The sequence below is a fragment of the Aptenodytes forsteri genome, unplaced genomic scaffold (assembly GCF_000699145.1).
Source record: "Aptenodytes forsteri isolate BGI_AS27 unplaced genomic scaffold, ASM69914v1 Scaffold229, whole genome shotgun sequence".
In the NCBI taxonomy this organism is placed as follows: domain Eukaryota; kingdom Metazoa; phylum Chordata; class Aves; order Sphenisciformes; family Spheniscidae; genus Aptenodytes; species Aptenodytes forsteri.
In genome coordinates this window covers 6,657,989-6,676,039 of record NW_008795863.1, presented here as the reverse complement: position 1 = coordinate 6,676,039, position 18,051 = coordinate 6,657,989, and the positions used below count along the sequence as shown (strand labels likewise).

Below are 18,051 nucleotides of genomic sequence, written 5' to 3'. Positions count from 1 at the left end.
TATAAAAATATATAGATATTAAAAAAATGTTTGGGGTTTTTTTTACATGCATCTGAATTAGACCATAGGAACTCTTTATTACTAATGATGTGTTCTGTTACTGAAATTCAAACAAATATTACCAAATCTGCAGATCATTGCAAGTCTTAAAATAGTGACTGAATTTCTTAAATCCCAAGTTTCTGGAGTCCTGCCACTGTGTGACACATTCAGTTTTCATATTTTTAAAAATTATTTCTAATTCTTATTGTTGCAGAGAAAAACACATAAGCATGATCTGCATGAAGCTTGTGAATCTAAGAGCTTGGAAAACAACAGCACATAAAAGAAATCCAACTCCCTTTGAGAAAATATTTTGCTTTCTGGTACGTGGTAACTATTTGGAAAGGGCAGGAGAACACTGATACAGAAGGAGCCACAGCTGCCTGTTGAAGGAGCTGATCTTGTAAGCTACCAAACTGCAAAGTCCCGAGGCCTCTCAAGCCTCACGGGGAGCAGCGAGGGCTGAGCTACACAGTGTCTCGCAGAATGCTTTCTACGTAGTTAAATGAAGCAGGACGTAACTATTTCTGTGAAAGTTAGATCAGGCCCAGGCAATCTAAAACCAAAAAAAAAAATTTCTTCTGGCCAGCAACAAGAATAAAAATAACAATGACCGTTTTATCTCATGCTTTTCAATGTGCTTTTAGGTTTTTGAGTTAGAACGCACAGCAATATGAATTCTCCAGTCTGGCATGCTCACTGACCTGTCAATGAAATATCCGAGGATGGGATTTCCTCCATCAACAGCAGGCTGCTTCCAGGAGACAATGACATAATCTTTGTTGGCATCTAAGCACTGCACGTCCAGTGGTGCACCAGGGGCTCCGGGGATTTCAGCATCAGCATCTATGAGGATGGAGACATACATTTCCAAATGTGAACCACAGTTCTTTCACGATTATTAATCTTTAAGGACGAAATTCTGTTCCTACTGAGCCAAGAAAAAGAAGTTCCATCACTGGCTTCAAAAAGTATTCATTTTTATATTGCCAGTGTTTTTCTAGGTTTTGGTTTTCTCTTTGCCACATTTACAAATGCTTAATATGTTACAGCATACTGTAAATGTAATTCACCTAGGCATTTTAAATAAAATTAGTAACATGCATTCTGGTTAGGTAGCTGCCAGAGACATAGCTGAACTAAAAATTTGACAGACTATATATTTACCTGCTATTCTACTTAGGAGAAGAGGCTGATATCTTGCCTTACAGCCAGGCAATAGCTCAATCACAAGTATTCACCCATTGGATATACAAGACTGAATGAATATCTTATCTCCACACATAGTCCTTCATTGTTTGTTTTTGGTTAGCTATGAACTGCAAAGGTATTAAAACCTTCTGAAGTTTAATTATATTACACATACATTATCATTGTGGAATATAACCTTCATAAGGATGAGCATATTGTTCCTTTCAAGTGTTTATCACAAATCTGGGACTGCTGGTGTCAAAGGACCTTGACTCCAGCATCAGCTTCTGGACATATCTTATCTAAAGCTTTAAAAAACAGAGCACAGTGCTGGGCACTGGGGAATTTCACTGTTTACACAGTCAGAGTCTGATTTGTGAGATGGGGCAATTTTCATGTAGAGAAAAATAACCTTTGCAGGAAGATTGTATGAAAGACTTTCAAAGAAGAAAGGTTGTTTATCTGCAGAATGACATCAATTTGTACAATTACATGTAGCATTTTTCAAGCCCTGTTGCGAGCTACTTGAAAAGAAGAGCTGACTTAGGCAAGAAAGATGTATATACCTGAAGCAAAAAATATTTTGCTAGTAAATATTATTCATACATTCCATCTAAACCCCAGACTTCTTAAAAAAGTTTGATGTTTCAAAGCATTACAGGATTTTGTATTACAATATACAGTAATCCCTATTTTTTATGCTTTTGGCTTTCAGAAAAACATGCCTTATGAGAGTATTTAACATGCTTCATTAAGTAAAACAGTAGTCTTCAGGGGAAAAAAAACCAACACACTTTACACTGTGTCTTCTCTTATAGGCTGAGTAGCATCACATGGAACTTTTGAAGCTGCACAAAAGTTACCGAGTCCAGGTTCTAATTACAGCTAACTCAATGCATTTTTAAAAACAATAATGTACAGAGTAAGCAATCCAGTTAACATGAGTAATAAGAATATGTCTTCAGTGATCTCCATATGAAAGGTTTTAATTGCCCATATTTACCACTTGACGGAACATGAGACACCTCACTTTCTTTCCAAGACAGACTGGGAAATAGCTCGGACAACCAGCATTGCTGAGCAGCCTCAGGGAAGCTAGGATTTCATCCCTGATGGCTTGCTGACAAATGCTGACCTGTAGCCATGGCAGAAGAGTCACACACGCTCTCTAAGCCCGTGTAAAGACCTACCGTTACAAGCCTGATTAGTGCATCGCTTCCATCAATACACAGGGATTTCTATGCATGACACAGAAAGACAACTGCTTGTGCTTAAATACCATAGCTAGCCATTTATAGCAAATTTGCCTACAATTTAGGAGGGGCAGTGTGGAATATACTAGCCAACTGAGACTGTGGGGACCATTTAAGTAGGAACGTAGAATATAATCAATTTAATTAGAATTCGGCAAACACACCGATTGGCTAGTAAGATACTCTGATGAAAGGGGTAGTGGGTTCACAGTCAGGTCACACCTGTATTGCTAGAAGATGTAACAGGAACGAAGGTAATCATTTATTTATATGGCAGCACAATTTAAAACAAAGCAAGAAAGACAAGTCCTATTTCTTGTCACAGATGCTCATTTCAGTAGACTCTTTCTTCAGGTGATGAAAACAACTGCTTCAATCATATTTTCTGAGCAGGCTGTTATCTCACACAGCTCTGCTAGACTTAGCAACACAGCGCCATTCTGGGCATGGTCTCAGAGCCAAGAATTTCCAGGGCCTTTTGAATTAGCATTACACACTTCAGCTGCTTTTAGTAGCTGGGACAGATATAGAATCAGTGCGCAACCTGATAGCCATGGCTCCTTTTAAAGAAATATTTCTCTAATAGAAATTCAAGGAAGTTTTTCATGGTACAAGTAAACAACACTCAGAGAAATTACATTTTAATTCTACACTTTGCTGCTTTACTTTAGAGAATCACAGAATGGTTGAGATTGGCAGACCACTCCAGAGATCGCTTAGTCCAACCCCTGGCTCAAAGCAGGGTCAGCTAGAGCTGGTTGCCCAGGACCACGTCAAATCAGGTTTTGGTTATCTCCAAGGATGGAGAATCCACAGCCTGTCTGGGTAACCTGTTCCAGTGTTCAACCACCCTTGCAGTAAAAAAAGTGTTTTCTTATGTTTAAATGAGCTTTCGTGTATTTAATTTGTGTCCATTGCCTCTTGTCCTGGCACTGGGCACCACTGAAAAGAGCCTGGCCCTGTCTTTTTTACTCTCCTCCATCAGGTATTTTTACACATGGATAAACTCCCCCTAAGCCCTCTCTTCTCCAGGCTGAACAGCTCCAGCTCTCTCAGCCTTTCCTTGTATGAGAGATGCTCCAAGCCCTTAATCAGCTTCACAGCCCTTTGCTGGACTCAGTCCAGTAAGTCCATGTCTCTATTGTACTGGGGAACCCAGAACTGGATCCAGCACTCCAGATGAATCTCACCAGTGCTGAGCAGAGGGGAAGGATCACCTCCTCAACCTGCTGGCAATGCTCTTCCTAATGCAGCCCGGGATGCTGCTGTCCTTCTTTGCAACAAGGGCACATGTTCACCTTGGTGTCCACCAGGACCCCCAGGGGTTTTTCTGAAAAGCAGCTTTCCAGCCAGTCAGCCCCCAGCCTATACTGGTACATGACGTTATTCTTCCCCAGATGCAGATCTTTGTATTTCCCTTCCACTGTATTTTTTCCTGCATTGTGCGTTAGAGAGAACGCCTCAAATGGTGCACAAAATCTTGATCAAAACAGTGCAGTTTAGCTAGCAGTGAGATGTTTACAAAAATACATTTTTAAGTTATTATGTAGATTTTTCCTCTTTATGACTTATGTTCAGTACTCTTCACAGTCTGAAATTGAGAAAGAGTAGTGAAGTTACATCAATAGCCCAAATTTCCTCCTCAGAATGCCAATGGGGATTAGAAGTCTTCTAGCAGGTGACACCAAAGCATGAGAGATGCATTCAGTTTTTCCAGAGATAACAACTGGAAGCTATATTGCTGGAATCTATTAATAGAAAATAATTATTCTCTTTTTATTGGGAAAAAAAAACCACTTCAAATGTCTGAGGCTGATTTTGCCAGCATGTTTTCCTCATTTCTGTAGTGAGTTTTGTTCACAAGACAGTATCCTACCTCGAACAAAGACATAACTACTGTACTCTTCATAGTAGTCTCCCATCACCACTCGTAGAGTGTAAAGACCTTCATCTTCCTTGTTTGCATGAGTCAGTGTTAATGAAGCTCGCTCCCCGCTCCAGTGCATCTGGACCCATTTGGATGGTGTGATAAGAATACCTAGAAATTAGAGAATTTCATGATGAGAACTAGCTGGATCTACTGAGGAATAGATTCTGAATATGGAGGCTATATTGGAATAGATGGAAATACACAAGAGACCATTCTTATTATGCAACTTTCTGTCTTTGAACACAATCATAAATTACAGCTAATTCTGCTCTCATGCCCATTTTGTCTTTGTTTTCAAAGTGTAACTTTAGAAAGCAACAGCTTTTTTATCAGCTGTTGCACAACGCATTTGTGCACTACTTAAGAAATCTCTTGGCATATAAATAAATAGTAAAAGCTATGTGGGCTATGTAGATGGGCCACACAGATGTTGGAGCTGATTGAAATGCTTCTAATTTAAAAAAATTTTTAAGAAAGAAAAAATCCCTAGAAGACATTTTCACAGTGCTGCATCAGTTTTCTAACTATGGTTCCACTTCAAAATGCTAAATTTTGAAAAACTTTTAATTGAAAAAGAGGAAACATTGCTGTTTGGAAATTTGAGAAAGTGATGACCAAATCATAACATTCATATATGCTGGAATAAGTTAAGATTTACATGAAAGAAGTTTATATTTCTTCTTGTCAAACATTCTCACCATTTCTGTACCATTCGATGTCTGGTTTGAAGCGCTTGATATCAGGACTGATGACAACTGTGCAGCCCAGGCTCATTGTCTCACCTTCTCTCCCAAAGGCTACATCAAACTTGTCAACAAAACTGATTTCAAACCTGGAAGCATAGCCATGAGGGGTAACGCCAACTGTATAAGGGAAAAAAAAGTCGGCAGTTTACTTTTTCTTTCCTTTTGTGACAAGAGTAGGAAGCAAAAGTACCCAATGATTATGAATACAATCTCAGGTAAAGTTTAAGATATAAATAGGAACAATATATATTCAGTTATCATCTTCAGAGGTAATTGCAGTGTTAAATAATCCAAGCCCTTACTATCACAGAGAATCAACTATTGCTTCATTCATACAACTCTAGTTCTTACAGCTAGTTCATTTTATCAGGGAGAGGCTCCTGCAGAATTTTATTCCAGAATTTCCAAAACTTCACATCCAGCGTTTTATCATTTTATCACAAGGTTTGTTTTATAACTTAAAAAGACTTCTATTTATGATTAATAATTTGTTCAGGTCAAGCTGATCTTCAGCTTACATGGTTCTTCTCTTTCCCTGTTGTAACTCCTTACCATCTCAGGGCAGTCATGTGTCCACTCAGCCTGCATTTTTGTAAGCTAAATAAGCCTTTTGGGGGCTGGTAATAAGAGGCTCCTGCAGAATTTTATTCCAGAATTTCCAAAACTTCACATCCAGCGTTTTATCATTTTATCACAAGGTTTGTTTTATAACTTAAAAAGACTTCTATTTATGATTAATAATTTGTTCAGGTCAAGCTGATCTTCAGCTTACATGGTTCTTCTCTTTCCCTGTTGTAACTCCTTACTCCATCTCAGGGCAGTCACGTGTCCACTCAGCCTGCATTTTTGTAAGCTAAATAAGCCTTTTGGGGGGGCTGTTAATATAAAATGAGCTCTTGATTCCCCAGGCATTCTGGTAGCCTGTTTCTGTACTTGCTCCTGAATTTATCTTTTCTGATGCTGTGTGACCCAAGTTGTGCAGTATTCCAGACAGAATATCCTAAGTGCCTTACACTTGTACTGCATATACATGGCACAGGGGCTTCCATGTTTCTTTTGAAAACAGCTCAGCTGATGAAACCTGGGGTCACATTTTCCTTTTCCACAACTGCCCTACACTGGTAGCTCTCAGTTTTCCTGTGATCAATGAATATATGCAGATCGTCATCTTCCTTTCCCATAACCAAGTGATAAATCCCAGATTATATTGGAAATGTGTGGCCTTGCATTTTGTAATGTGGTACATAATATTGTTTCTATTATTTCAGAGCTTCGGTATATAAATGCCAGCTAGTATGCCTTTGCAGCATATCTCTGATTCTATTTGTGCTGCTACAATAAAAGAAATGTCCGTAAGTCTCATCTGTCAAGCCTTCCATGCACAGGGACCCTAGGGCACTCCACCCACATGGCATATGTGCGTGGATTGTCTTAACATCGTGGAAGTATCTATGCAATACCGTAAATCACTTCAGAATGTGAGGTTCTCAGGTAAAACAAACTACAGTTTTTGCCTTGATATATCCAAGCTAAATCCAATATATACCCAATATTCAAATTGGGTTCTGGCTATTTCATCTTTTCTACACATTTTCGCAACACATGGAATCACATAGCAGCGGACAAGAACGATTAAGTCAACTACTCTACTTATGCGCATGCACCCCGTAGCTTTTTTTCCAGGCCATTTTACATATTGCAAAAGAGGAAGTGTCTCTCTCTTTGACAGATTTTATTCCACAGTGAAGTGCAATGTTAAAAGGATGTTTCTTATATAAGCAAATAGCCATAGACCTAGAAGGCAATGCCATTTTCTCCTATAGGCGAGGCTAACACCGTCTGAAATTGTAGAGCTCAGTACCTTTGTAAATCAGACCTGCTTCCTTTTTAAATAATGTTACAAAATATTCTGCTTAGTCATTTGTCGTGATGTCACAAGTGTAAATGGATGTGTCAAACAAACATGTATTGCAACTTACGGCCCAGAGGCATGGAAACAGTTCCAGCGTACAAAAGACTTGCATCAATCTCTCCTTTGTACCCTAGACAGAAAAAGAACAACTCCAGTCACTATCACCAAGAGGTAAAGGCCCTCTGAGACACAAAAACAAAACTGGTAATGTGCATCTTAACAAAAAAACCCAAAGGAAATATTTTGCAAACCTACTCTTTACCACGAGGGAAGCATAAGCCGAAATTTCTCCTTTAACATTCATAGCAGAGGCCCGATACTGAGCAGTGTCGTCAAAATCACATCTAAAATGATAGAAATGATTAGGCAGGGCACCCATTTACTTCTTGGCATAGCCTCTCCTATGTTATAGGTTAAAGAAACCCTCAGAAATCTGGGTAAAATCTATGAAGAAGTAAAAGCTTGGGAGACAGGCACACTGGACTGATTGTAGCCATTAAGTTTTTCTCAATGTTAAAAATCCAATGTTTGAAATAAATGTCTCTTTTCAAATATCACTTACAGATTTGAAATTGAGAATACACCAGAAGTAGGAAAAAACTGTCTGATAATATTTACCTAAGTTCTCTCTAAGTTATCTCTAATTTACTTTCTCCCATGGAGAGATGCCCAATGTGGAAGCTGTAGAAATGGTAGCTATCATAAAATATTTTCAAAGGTCACCTACCAATATCTAAATTGTCAAATCTAGATTGTCGCTGATTGTCAAATTAGGTGATTAGGTCTCATGTTTTCAATGTTTTTTAATGCAAAGTGACAGCAAAAATTTCCCATTTGGAGGATGAGTACTGTTAAAGATCTGTCTTCTGTATAAGTGAGGACATCTCAGTTCTGTTCATCATTTCAGCAAGAATCAGGAATATTTTTATATTTGAAAATCAGTTAACTCACATATTTTTACCCTGAACTAGATTTTTCTCATGTTTAACTGTACTCATGCAGCAGACAAATGGAAAAAGTAATCACAAATGTCCCACGTGTTTCTGACTCAGCCATAGAATAATGGCTAGAATAATAATCCAGATAAATTACTCACTTAGGTAAATTGCATATCCTCTACTGAGGAAAACCAGAACTGCTTCAACATTTAGTAGACAGCATTCACCTCAGCTGTACAAACTGGATATCTCTTACATCCCCAAGAGATATGTTCACATTTTGCAGGTCTCAATCTATAGCAATGTTTCAGCTTAAGCTATTTGTTAAATTATCTAGTATTCCCTTACGTGCTAATTTCCAGTGAGTGCAGCCCATATCGACTTGCAATGATATACTTGCCAGGGTGGGTCTGTACATTGATGGGCACATTGTTTTTGTACCTATGGAAAAGCAAAGAAACAGTATGTCACAAACAGAAGGGTATAATTATATACTTCAAAAGGTCAAGTCCTTGATGTTTGAAATAGAACATCAGTTTCTGCATGTTTCTCCTAGATAAACTGTAGCCTAATTTCCTGGGAAGACATTGCATATCTTTGGAAGCTTAACCTCTCTCTCTTTCTCTTTGCTCCACTCCAGGTAAATTTTATTTTTTAATTAAAAGGAGAAAATAATCTTGAATGGGATGAGAATCAATTTATATTACCATGAACTTCATGTTACTACTTGTAAAGGAATGGAGGAGTCACAAGAGCAACATCTCAGAGTTTTGTGAATTGCAGTCAATGAAAATTTTGTAGCATCCTTACCTACTAGGTATCATACACATTTTGTTTGGTTCGCATTTTTGATCTACTTTTAAAACCTGCATATTCACAAAAATGTCAGGTAGAAAGTTAACTTTTTTTTTGCTTGCATAGTTAAGTTGACGGAAGCCCTGACAGGGTTAGACTGGCAAGGAAAAATTGTCTTGCTGGTAAAGTACATTGCAGCGAGGGATCTGGCAAAAGCTGTACTACCAAAAACTCTGCCTTCACAGGTATGAGTGTTTTCTGGTACAAGTATATCTTCAGGTAGGAAAAGTTTACTGTTCAAAATTCCCAGTAAGTAATTTGAAGGAATGAACCAGTACTGATCAGTAGTCAGCTGGCACTGCTAATTTCAGAATTTATATAAACAGCTTGAGACCGATAGAGGAAGAGTTCAGTGGTTCATGGTAAATTTTTCCTCACCAGTCATTGCATAAAAAGTCACTCATTCTGGACAATACATGGTGTAACCAAGTAAATGTTCAAGTAAACCCTGTCTTAAGCAAGCACTAGTAATATGGAACAAACTGGTGAAAGGAGTCTAATAATATTGCACACTGAATTGTATTCAGTACATCTGGGATTGGTTTGAGGTCTATAAAGAAAGAATGTTTCCTAAGATAGTGTCTTCCTTTAACATAGCTTTCCCTGTGCTCCATAAGGTACATATATAAGGGAAGTGGAAATATAAACGATGATAGACAAAAGTATCTTCATTTCTTACTTTGATATAGCTTAAATAAACCTTTCTCTTCGTAAGTTATAACAGATATCCAGCCAAAGAGCTTTGCTTCTTCATTTCAGATTTTAAATTTTAAATCTCTCATGATTTTCAATCGGGAAAGGGAACTGGTCTGGTGTCAGTGGCTTGCCCCACTTCACCAACAAGTCGGTAATAAGCAATTTTATTTTTACCAAGAATATTATTAGTTTAATATGTCTCAAGATGAAGCTATATCCACAATAAATCTGAAAATTGCCTTTCAGCACTTTCAGTGTTGTGGAATAAAGAATATTTCCCTGGCTACAAATTTTTGGGCACAGTAATACACTGGGATTTTTCCAAGTGCCAAAGTGAGTGAGGATCATAAACCGTAATGTTTTTCATCTTGATCTTCCTCTCAGCAAGATGTCTATGAAAAGGGACTCAATGCAGGGCAATACTCTCTATTCTGGACTTCAAACAGTTGCAGAGATGCTTGACCTCATTACAGATCTCCTACTGCGTTATCCTGACTTACAGCAAAGAATAATACATGGGACCAGTAAGAGTAATCCATTTGCCACCACTCTTCACCTGATCTGTGCAATGGTGCCGCCCAGACTGATCTGCCTGGGAACATCTGGGCATCTTTATATTCCATGTAGTGTGTCAAATAATTTAGAAAATAGAATAATGCCATCAGTTCCTAATATTTTCCAGGGAATATGAAATCCTGTGAAACAGGACTTGACTCCATAATCTCTTTAACTTTTCTCCAAAGGGCTGGGCAACCCTTGGATCCTGTTGGCAGCAAAGGTGTTTGGTAGCATGTGGTGCTGTGCAGAAACAAGCTTTAACTGAGTCATGCCAGCAGCGAGAAGACTTTCACTTCTTTTGTCTTCATTATCAGGTTAGTAAAAAATAATCTATTCAATTTTCGCTTATTTACACTCATCTATGGAAAGAATAGGGCTCATGTTAGAAGGACCACTTGTTATTTCTGGAAATGCAAATTCCAGAACAGCCAAGTCATTAGCTAATGTTGGACTGCAACCTCCCACTGTCATTATGCACTGATAGTTTATGCTTTCTGCTACTGGTTTCAAATGTCCTGGGTTTTCCATATGCTTTTTCCAAGAGAGTCAGAAACAGCTGCATCAGACAGTAAGGTTTTCTTTAGAGAAAGTTCATGAAGCGTTATAATTTTTCAGGCACAGCATGAAAAGGTCTTCATTGCTTATACAAAGAATGACTGTTTGGAATACACGACTGACATTTTGTTAGAAATGCTGAATGAAAGCCAACAGATCCAGGTCAGCACTGTTCTGTATCTCAGAGCAAAGACACCTGCTGAAATGGCTGTGAACTCTTTTTTTCCATTAGTAGCCTGTGGCAAACTGAAATCCCTTTGGAATTCAGATGTACGGTAAAATGATGTATTAATTTCCACCATCCACATTTAGCCCTTTGATGAAAGGCTGGTTCACAGTGAGAGCAAAGGCACACAGCTGAAGGCTTGGTTTAACCACGTCAGGTTTTTGGTATAAGGTGAATCTCAACCAAAGTGAAAAAGCTCTTGCGTTCTTGGTTAGGATTCAGGTTACAGAGCTGGATTACAGCCATGAGCATAGCTGACCATTCCTTATGTCCAGCTGAGACCAGACCCGAAGGGTTTGTCTGGAATACTCTCTAGGAGGAATGTCAAAACAGGGCACTTGCGACCCTTACGTGACGGGAAAAATGTGTCCGTGCAGAGCCTGGCTATTGGGTGTCATAGTCTAAGGAGAGAGATCAAGTGACTTCATGGGCATCAGCTCTGGCCTATTAATGTTCCTCTTAGTAGCACTTTTTATCAAGCCCTGAGATTAAGGTTTTTAAGACCTACATAAACACAGAGTCCATTAAGCAATTCAAGTAGTAAATTGCAAAATATGAGTATTACTTAACATCATGATACAGTAGATGTCTTCTGTTGTCTCCACAAATAGACTCTCCATAGGATTTATTCCTAATAAATGCTTAATGCTGAACACGGGCTTATTCTTTGTTCATTTTATAAACACATACATACATTTTATATACACATTCTAGAAGAATCTTTTAAATTAAATAATGACCATCAAATCTCATTTTATGTTTGAAAAAAAGTTATTACCTATTATCTTAACTACTTGATGGTATCTGTGTAGCATGAAACAGATAAGAAAGATCAGCTCAATAGATGGTGAGACAGTAAAGCTTCACAAGTCACTGTTAATTAAGCTAAATTCAATTCCAGTCACGGTAAACTTTAACCCAAGAGTCAAATCAGACCTTCAGCTATGACTAAGAGTATATTTTGGAGTACAGTAAAGATTTAGTCCAAAGACCATTTAAATGAATAGAAAGTTTCCAATAGGCTCCAAAGCTTTCAGAAGATTTGGATGGTCCTGGATCTATCTGCAGTCTTTGACTTCAAATAATTATGATGTGTCTGCTATGAACACCCTGCATCATGAGATTTCAGTTTCATGGAGATTCAGTACTATAACTGCTCAGCAGCCAAGCAGCTAGTTCTTAACCAAAGCATGCTTTAATGCTTCAGGGACATTAATGGCATTTGTAGACTAAACAGAAGTATTTGGAAAACATTATTTTAAGGATAGTACTGACAATAAATTAAACTGCTATTTTTCCTTCATTAGCAGACAGAAATAATATATTGGATGTCTCTATGAAAAAAAAAATCTATGTATTCCTATTGTTGTTACACAAAGTATTATATTGCTTTTTAATATTTTGCTTTCTTTTTGTACAAGGTGACTTCAAAGGTGTTTGACAGGCCTCTGTACCTGATTTTTTTTATTGAATTTGTATCTTTCTGGAAAAAATACCACATTCACTGAGATGACTTCAGATATTAGTTATGTGGTGACTTCCAGTGCTAGAGATACAAACTTACCATGTAACATGGGGTGCTGGCCAGCCAGCCACGGAACAATGAAATTTGACATTTTGCTTTTCCCAGATAGTGTGGGAACGAGGCTCAATAATAAACTCAGGAGCATGTAAAAGTTTATCTTGATTCAACTTTTTGTGGAATGCCTGAGTCTCTTCTAGCTGGAAAAGAAACATTTGATTATAAACTCCAGCAGTTATAAGTGCAAATTATTAATATGCAAAAAGCGTATTTTTTTAAAAGCAGTAAAAAAATATGCAATTTTTATTTAAAAATCCAGATAGACATACTTAATGTATTTATCTCACCTGGACACAGAAAACAAAGTTTTCATCTTCAAGAAGTTCTCCTTCCAAAATAGCTAGATTTGATTTTACTGGTTTTTTTCCTTAAAACTATTCTAAGTAAAATAATTTTCCACATTTAATTTTTTTTTTTTTTAACACAGAGTGAAAGGTGAAATACGTCTGAAACTCAGATGTCTTCTGTACTTTTGTTCTAATGAAAGACTGCGTATGCCTAGATCATCTCTGACAGACCTGCTCTCAAACCTTTCCTGATGATGGGATCTTTCATCCTCCCAGGGTAACAGTTTCAACTGCTTGGCTATTCACAGAGCTGGAAAAAAATTCCTAATATACTATAAATCTTGCTTTATGCAAACTAAACTATTTATTTTCTGCCCTAACTTTCACATGTATGGAGAACTACAGGTCCCTGTATTAAGGTTATTAAAAGAAGACAGCTTTCATAATCCTCTCAGTCTTTTATAAACTGTGCGATACCAATTTTCCTTGCAATTGTTGTTTCTCAGTTCTGGACAGGTTCTACTTGTCCTCAACGTTCATAAAACAGTAACTACTCATTATCAGAGGTCCAACAGTCTCCAACACAATTAAATAATTGCCCCCTATGTTTTAATGACAATACTTTTGTTAACACACTCTAGAGTGGCATTTGTTTTTATACAATAATGACTGACATTAAATTGACTGACTAAACTTGTGACCTGTTATAACTCCCAGATCCTCAGGTACTTCTACCTAGCCAGGTATTCCTCATTTACTTGTTTTTTTCCTTCTGTGTGTAGTAATTTCCATTGGTTGTTATCAAATTTCACCTTCACTGTTTCTCAATTTTTGAGATGATTTTGAATTTTTACCTTGTCCTTCAAAGTGTTTACACCCTTTCCAAACTCATGTCATGAGGATATTTTATAAGCATATCACCAATTCTTCTGCTCAAAACATTAATAAATTTGCTAAATGAAATATATTTGCACTTGATATATTCTGCCAGTCTGGTCATAACATATTTGTAACTATGCTCTGAGTATTATTTTTTAAGAAGTTGCAAAATAATATCAAAGCTATCCACAATTAGAGATTCCGTTCCAGATGTCTTTGACAATTCCCTCCCTAATTTACACCCTGTGATTAAAACTCTGGGTTAAACACTTTGGACAAGCTTGTTCCCAGGCCATAAAAATCCAGAAATTACCCCATCACCTTCTTATTGGCAAGATACATACATTGGCACCTTTCTTCTCTGCCCAGCAGCTGCCTCATCGTCCAGGTGAAGGATGCTGTGCCATTTAACTAGGTGTGGGCATGACCAAAGAGCATTCCCCGGCCCCGTTCTCTCTCCCTTTCTCCCAGCACAACAGAAGTGTTCCTGGTGCCTACCTCAGGCAGAGTACCTCTTTTCTTATCCACCTGACACCAAGATAACAAGACTTTAAGTCACTGAAAAGATTTCCATTGAAAATACTTTGGTTTTTTACTTCCACTATTGTGATTGTCCGTGGTGTAAATCAGGGCCTTGTTGTGCTAGGCACTTTACAAACACCAAACAAAAAAGACCCACGCTGTTTACAGCCTAGGTGTTCATTTCTATTACCGTTTTCTTCAGGGCCACACGTTCAGCAGACTCCCGGATTGCTACTTTCCTTGATTTTTTTTCATGATGTTCCTCTTCAGAAGTTGACTTGGCCACTTTTCTGGCACTAACTCCTTCACCTGTGGCAAAAAGGTTCCTCTTGGCAACATATGCAGCACTTTCTTTAATTCTTTCTTCTTCCGTGTCTGTGATCCCACTGATACTCACTTCTCTGAAAGAATTTTTAAAAAGCAGAATCCCATTGGAAGGTGCTGAGAACATATTCCATTTATAATTTCTATCAAATTAGCCAACTACAGTGGCCAACACTCTTTCATAACATATTTCTGCTATTACAGACACATATGTATTCAAAGCAGAAACATAGAAGGGTACTGCAGAATGACTGAGTATTTCACTGTCTAAAGTCATGGCCGTTTTCAGTGCCTCTCTGTATAACTATGCCATACACATTTTCAGTTTAACCATTATCCTGCTCGGTTTTGTATCTCCATTGCTATAAAGATTAGTGTAAGGCATACCCACAGATCTTCAGTTATTGACTTATAGCTGCAGCATTCATAATAACACTACCAAAGGGGCAGGAGATAATTGTAGCTGTATAATAACGTCCTCATTTGTCATTTAAACAAAAAGCCACATTACTGTATATCACTAAAAGTTCTCTTTATTCATAGAAAATTCAATCCTGTAATGTTTGTAGGGTGACTGTTCTTCCAAATGTTTTCAAGAAGATGATTAAGGATTTTCTTGAAGCATCTTCCTCAGGCTTTCTACAGAGGTGAGATGCAAAGAATGGTTACTCTCAATGGGTCCAATCCTGTTTCCATATGCACATGTGGAAGTACCATTGCAGCCATATTGTTTTGGCACTGTCAGGACATGGTAGCTGCTATAGTAGTGCATATACAATGAGAGTTCCTTGACTTAAGGAGAAGCATTAATATCCTTCTGCTGACTTTAGTTACTGTAGGGTAACATTAGATGGCACACTGAAAAGAGGTTCTGTTTAAGTTCTCCTTAAGTGCCATCTTGCAAGCACTATAGAGAAAGCAGCCTCTGTTTACTTCCAGAATGCACTCAAGCCTCACTATTTTATCATAAAATGCTTACTACTGCTACAAAGCAAAAAGATTAGGAAGAATGATTCTTTGTTTTCTTTGAGATTGCTAATATTATGCGTTTGATAGCACATCTCAACACTCAAGAAAATTTGAATTCAAGCCCATAATTAACTGTTCAGCCCCTTATCTTTGGGCTGTGAAGACAGTTGATAATCACAGTTGGTGAGATGCAAGACAGCCAAGCAGAGTCTGTCTGCAAGACAGACCCATTGAGAGTAACTGTTCACATTGGAATGTGCTGTAAACTTAATCATGCATAAAAATTGCTCAGAAGGCTAAAAAACTTACTTAACAGCATAGAGCTTTGACCTCCCTCATGCTTTCAAACTCTGCCTTGAACTTTCTGTGTTTCAGGCTGCTTTAACAGGATGATCCTTAAAAATATCAGTGGGATGATTGATTCCCTTCACTTAGGCACATCAGCTCCCCCCACAAATATCATCCGAAGCTGCAGATATATGGCAGAGATTTTTAAGGACAATTTTGAAAATTCAGTTTAATGAATATGAATGTAGCTATCTACATTCAGTTTAAATGAATCAGTGGCGTTTTACTTCAAAGGCAAGCTGACATTATTTCCTCCTTAATTACAGTAGTTAAGATCTCAGCAACTTCACAGTATGGACCCACTCCTCAGGCATAAAGCATCTTCTGGGAGCTGATGAATATCCTCAGACTAATATAGGACTCAGCCGAGTCATCTGCAGTAGCGGTCCCCAAATGTTTTTGATCAACAGTATTAAATATTTAGATTTGCTAATCATTTCTTCTTGTTATAATCTTCCCAGATCAAAGAGAAACATGCTCCCTGAAATGATGAATGCATCAGAAGCAGCATACAGTACCGTTTAAGAATTGATTCAGCAGTCAAGTCTCAGGGGTTTCAGTAGAAAACACTTTTCGAACAGAAACAATGGGATCAAACCCCAAATAGCACACACAAAATATTTAAAGGGTATCTGCCATCTGCAGTCCTTTGGCATAGGCTTATTAGTGGTTGCAAATAGTTCCACGAGCCACATCCAATATCTTTAGCACCTATGGCATTAAATCAAGCTCTGGGTGTTTTATCATCTAGAATACTGGCTGGCTGTCCTTAATTTTATCTTGCAAGAATTAGGCTAGGTGTTTAAGAAGAACAGTTGTGAAGTGAATAATCTGAGCAAGGGAGGTTTTTACAGCAGAACCTGAGGGCTCCGAAATAGAACCAAATAATGGCAATAACGGCGCTGAAGGTCGTCCAGCAGCACGGGCAACAGCTCTGATGAACCCATGGAGAGCTGACCTTTATAAATAACTATTCCTTGTAAAACCTATCTGCCCATGGGAAACAACACATCAATTTCACAGGGGAATTTGGGAATGACATATAACACGCACATGGTTCAATGGGCTTCAGCTGTTATCCTTCAAACAAAAATACGTATCTGACAGGAATGTGGCACGCAACTTTGCAATCTTGGCATGCGGTCATGAACATGATGCCAACAGAAAAAAAGCCTAAAACAGATACCCCAACCATGTTGGGCACCCTAACAATCATCATATGCCCTTTTTATATTTTTTAACTAATTAAAAAAGAAAACCTATTTGGGTCATTTCAGTGGCACAAAAGCACACACAACTTCCTGAGTTGCCATGTGCAAAAAGTAAGATTGATACCAACAACAGGAAGAAGAAGAATAGTAACAATGACGTAAGAATCTGACAGAATCTTTTAATGTAGGATCCCAAAGTATTGCACAGACACAAATAAATGAAGCTATACACCATCACACTGAGTTAGATATTACTGTATGCATTTTACAAAATAGTAAAATAAAAAAAGATGATTTGTTAAGATTTGTTAAGATGTTAACATGATGTGTTAAGATCACAGGGGCCTGTAAAAAAGCTAAGATCATCATCCAGGAATACTAGCCATCAGTCATGATTTTCAGCTATTGACCAACACTATAAATTTTATTTTTGTAGACTCAAGACACAATAAAAAGGGAGGATATTTGTGCTTGAGGGCATGGGAGACAGATGATGGTGAACTGCAAATCTACTGCTATGTGAGCAGAAACACCAGGTGAGACACAAAGCTAGTGAGAAGCCTTGAAAATATGTTACCACAATATGTTTTGTGTGAGACATATTTATGTATTTCTGTCACAGAAGATATTGCTGAAACTCCAAAGCAATGGTTTAAAAAGGCAACAGTGTGTGCTTCTGAATGTTGGTTGGATCAAACAAAGTGAATCCAACACAGAAATGTACAAGGGGTGAGAAAAAAGTCACTCTGGAATAGTGGGAGAGAATTAATAAAAAGCAAAACTGCTGGTCTCATCACAAACCATCACAAACGCTCAAAAGGCCAAAGCAATAACATCTCCCACTGACAAGATGGAACTCAGTTTCACATGAAAGCACAAGTTTGGACACAAAGCAGATGTGACACTGGGTGTTGGTTAAGCAGTAGACAGAAAAGCACTGGCTCCCAGAAACAGCTTGGAAGTGTCCCATGAAAAATGCTGTGCTGCAGAAGAAAGGCAAGTCGAAGGAAGGTTTCTGTTCAACTGC

General features: G+C 38.0%; 1 protein-coding gene across 2 annotated transcripts in view; it reads right to left on the bottom strand.

Annotated features, from left to right (window-relative positions):
• Window positions 1-18,051, bottom strand: part of MYOM1 (myomesin 1) — a 75,384-nt gene that overhangs the window by 42,810 nt on the left and 14,523 nt on the right. For both annotated transcript variants that reach the window (XM_019473347.1, XM_009284120.2), the window contains exons 4-11: window positions 14,363-14,573; window positions 12,467-12,624; window positions 8,361-8,453; window positions 7,330-7,418; window positions 7,142-7,204; window positions 5,115-5,279; window positions 4,363-4,524; window positions 747-888 (exon numbers count right to left, since the gene is read on the bottom strand). In XM_019473347.1, coding sequence (XP_019328892.1) covers window positions 747-888; window positions 4,363-4,524; window positions 5,115-5,279; window positions 7,142-7,204; window positions 7,330-7,418; window positions 8,361-8,453; window positions 12,467-12,624; window positions 14,363-14,573 — 1,083 coding nt within the window. The remainder of the gene's footprint in view (window positions 1-746; window positions 889-4,362; window positions 4,525-5,114; window positions 5,280-7,141; window positions 7,205-7,329; window positions 7,419-8,360; window positions 8,454-12,466; window positions 12,625-14,362; window positions 14,574-18,051) is intronic.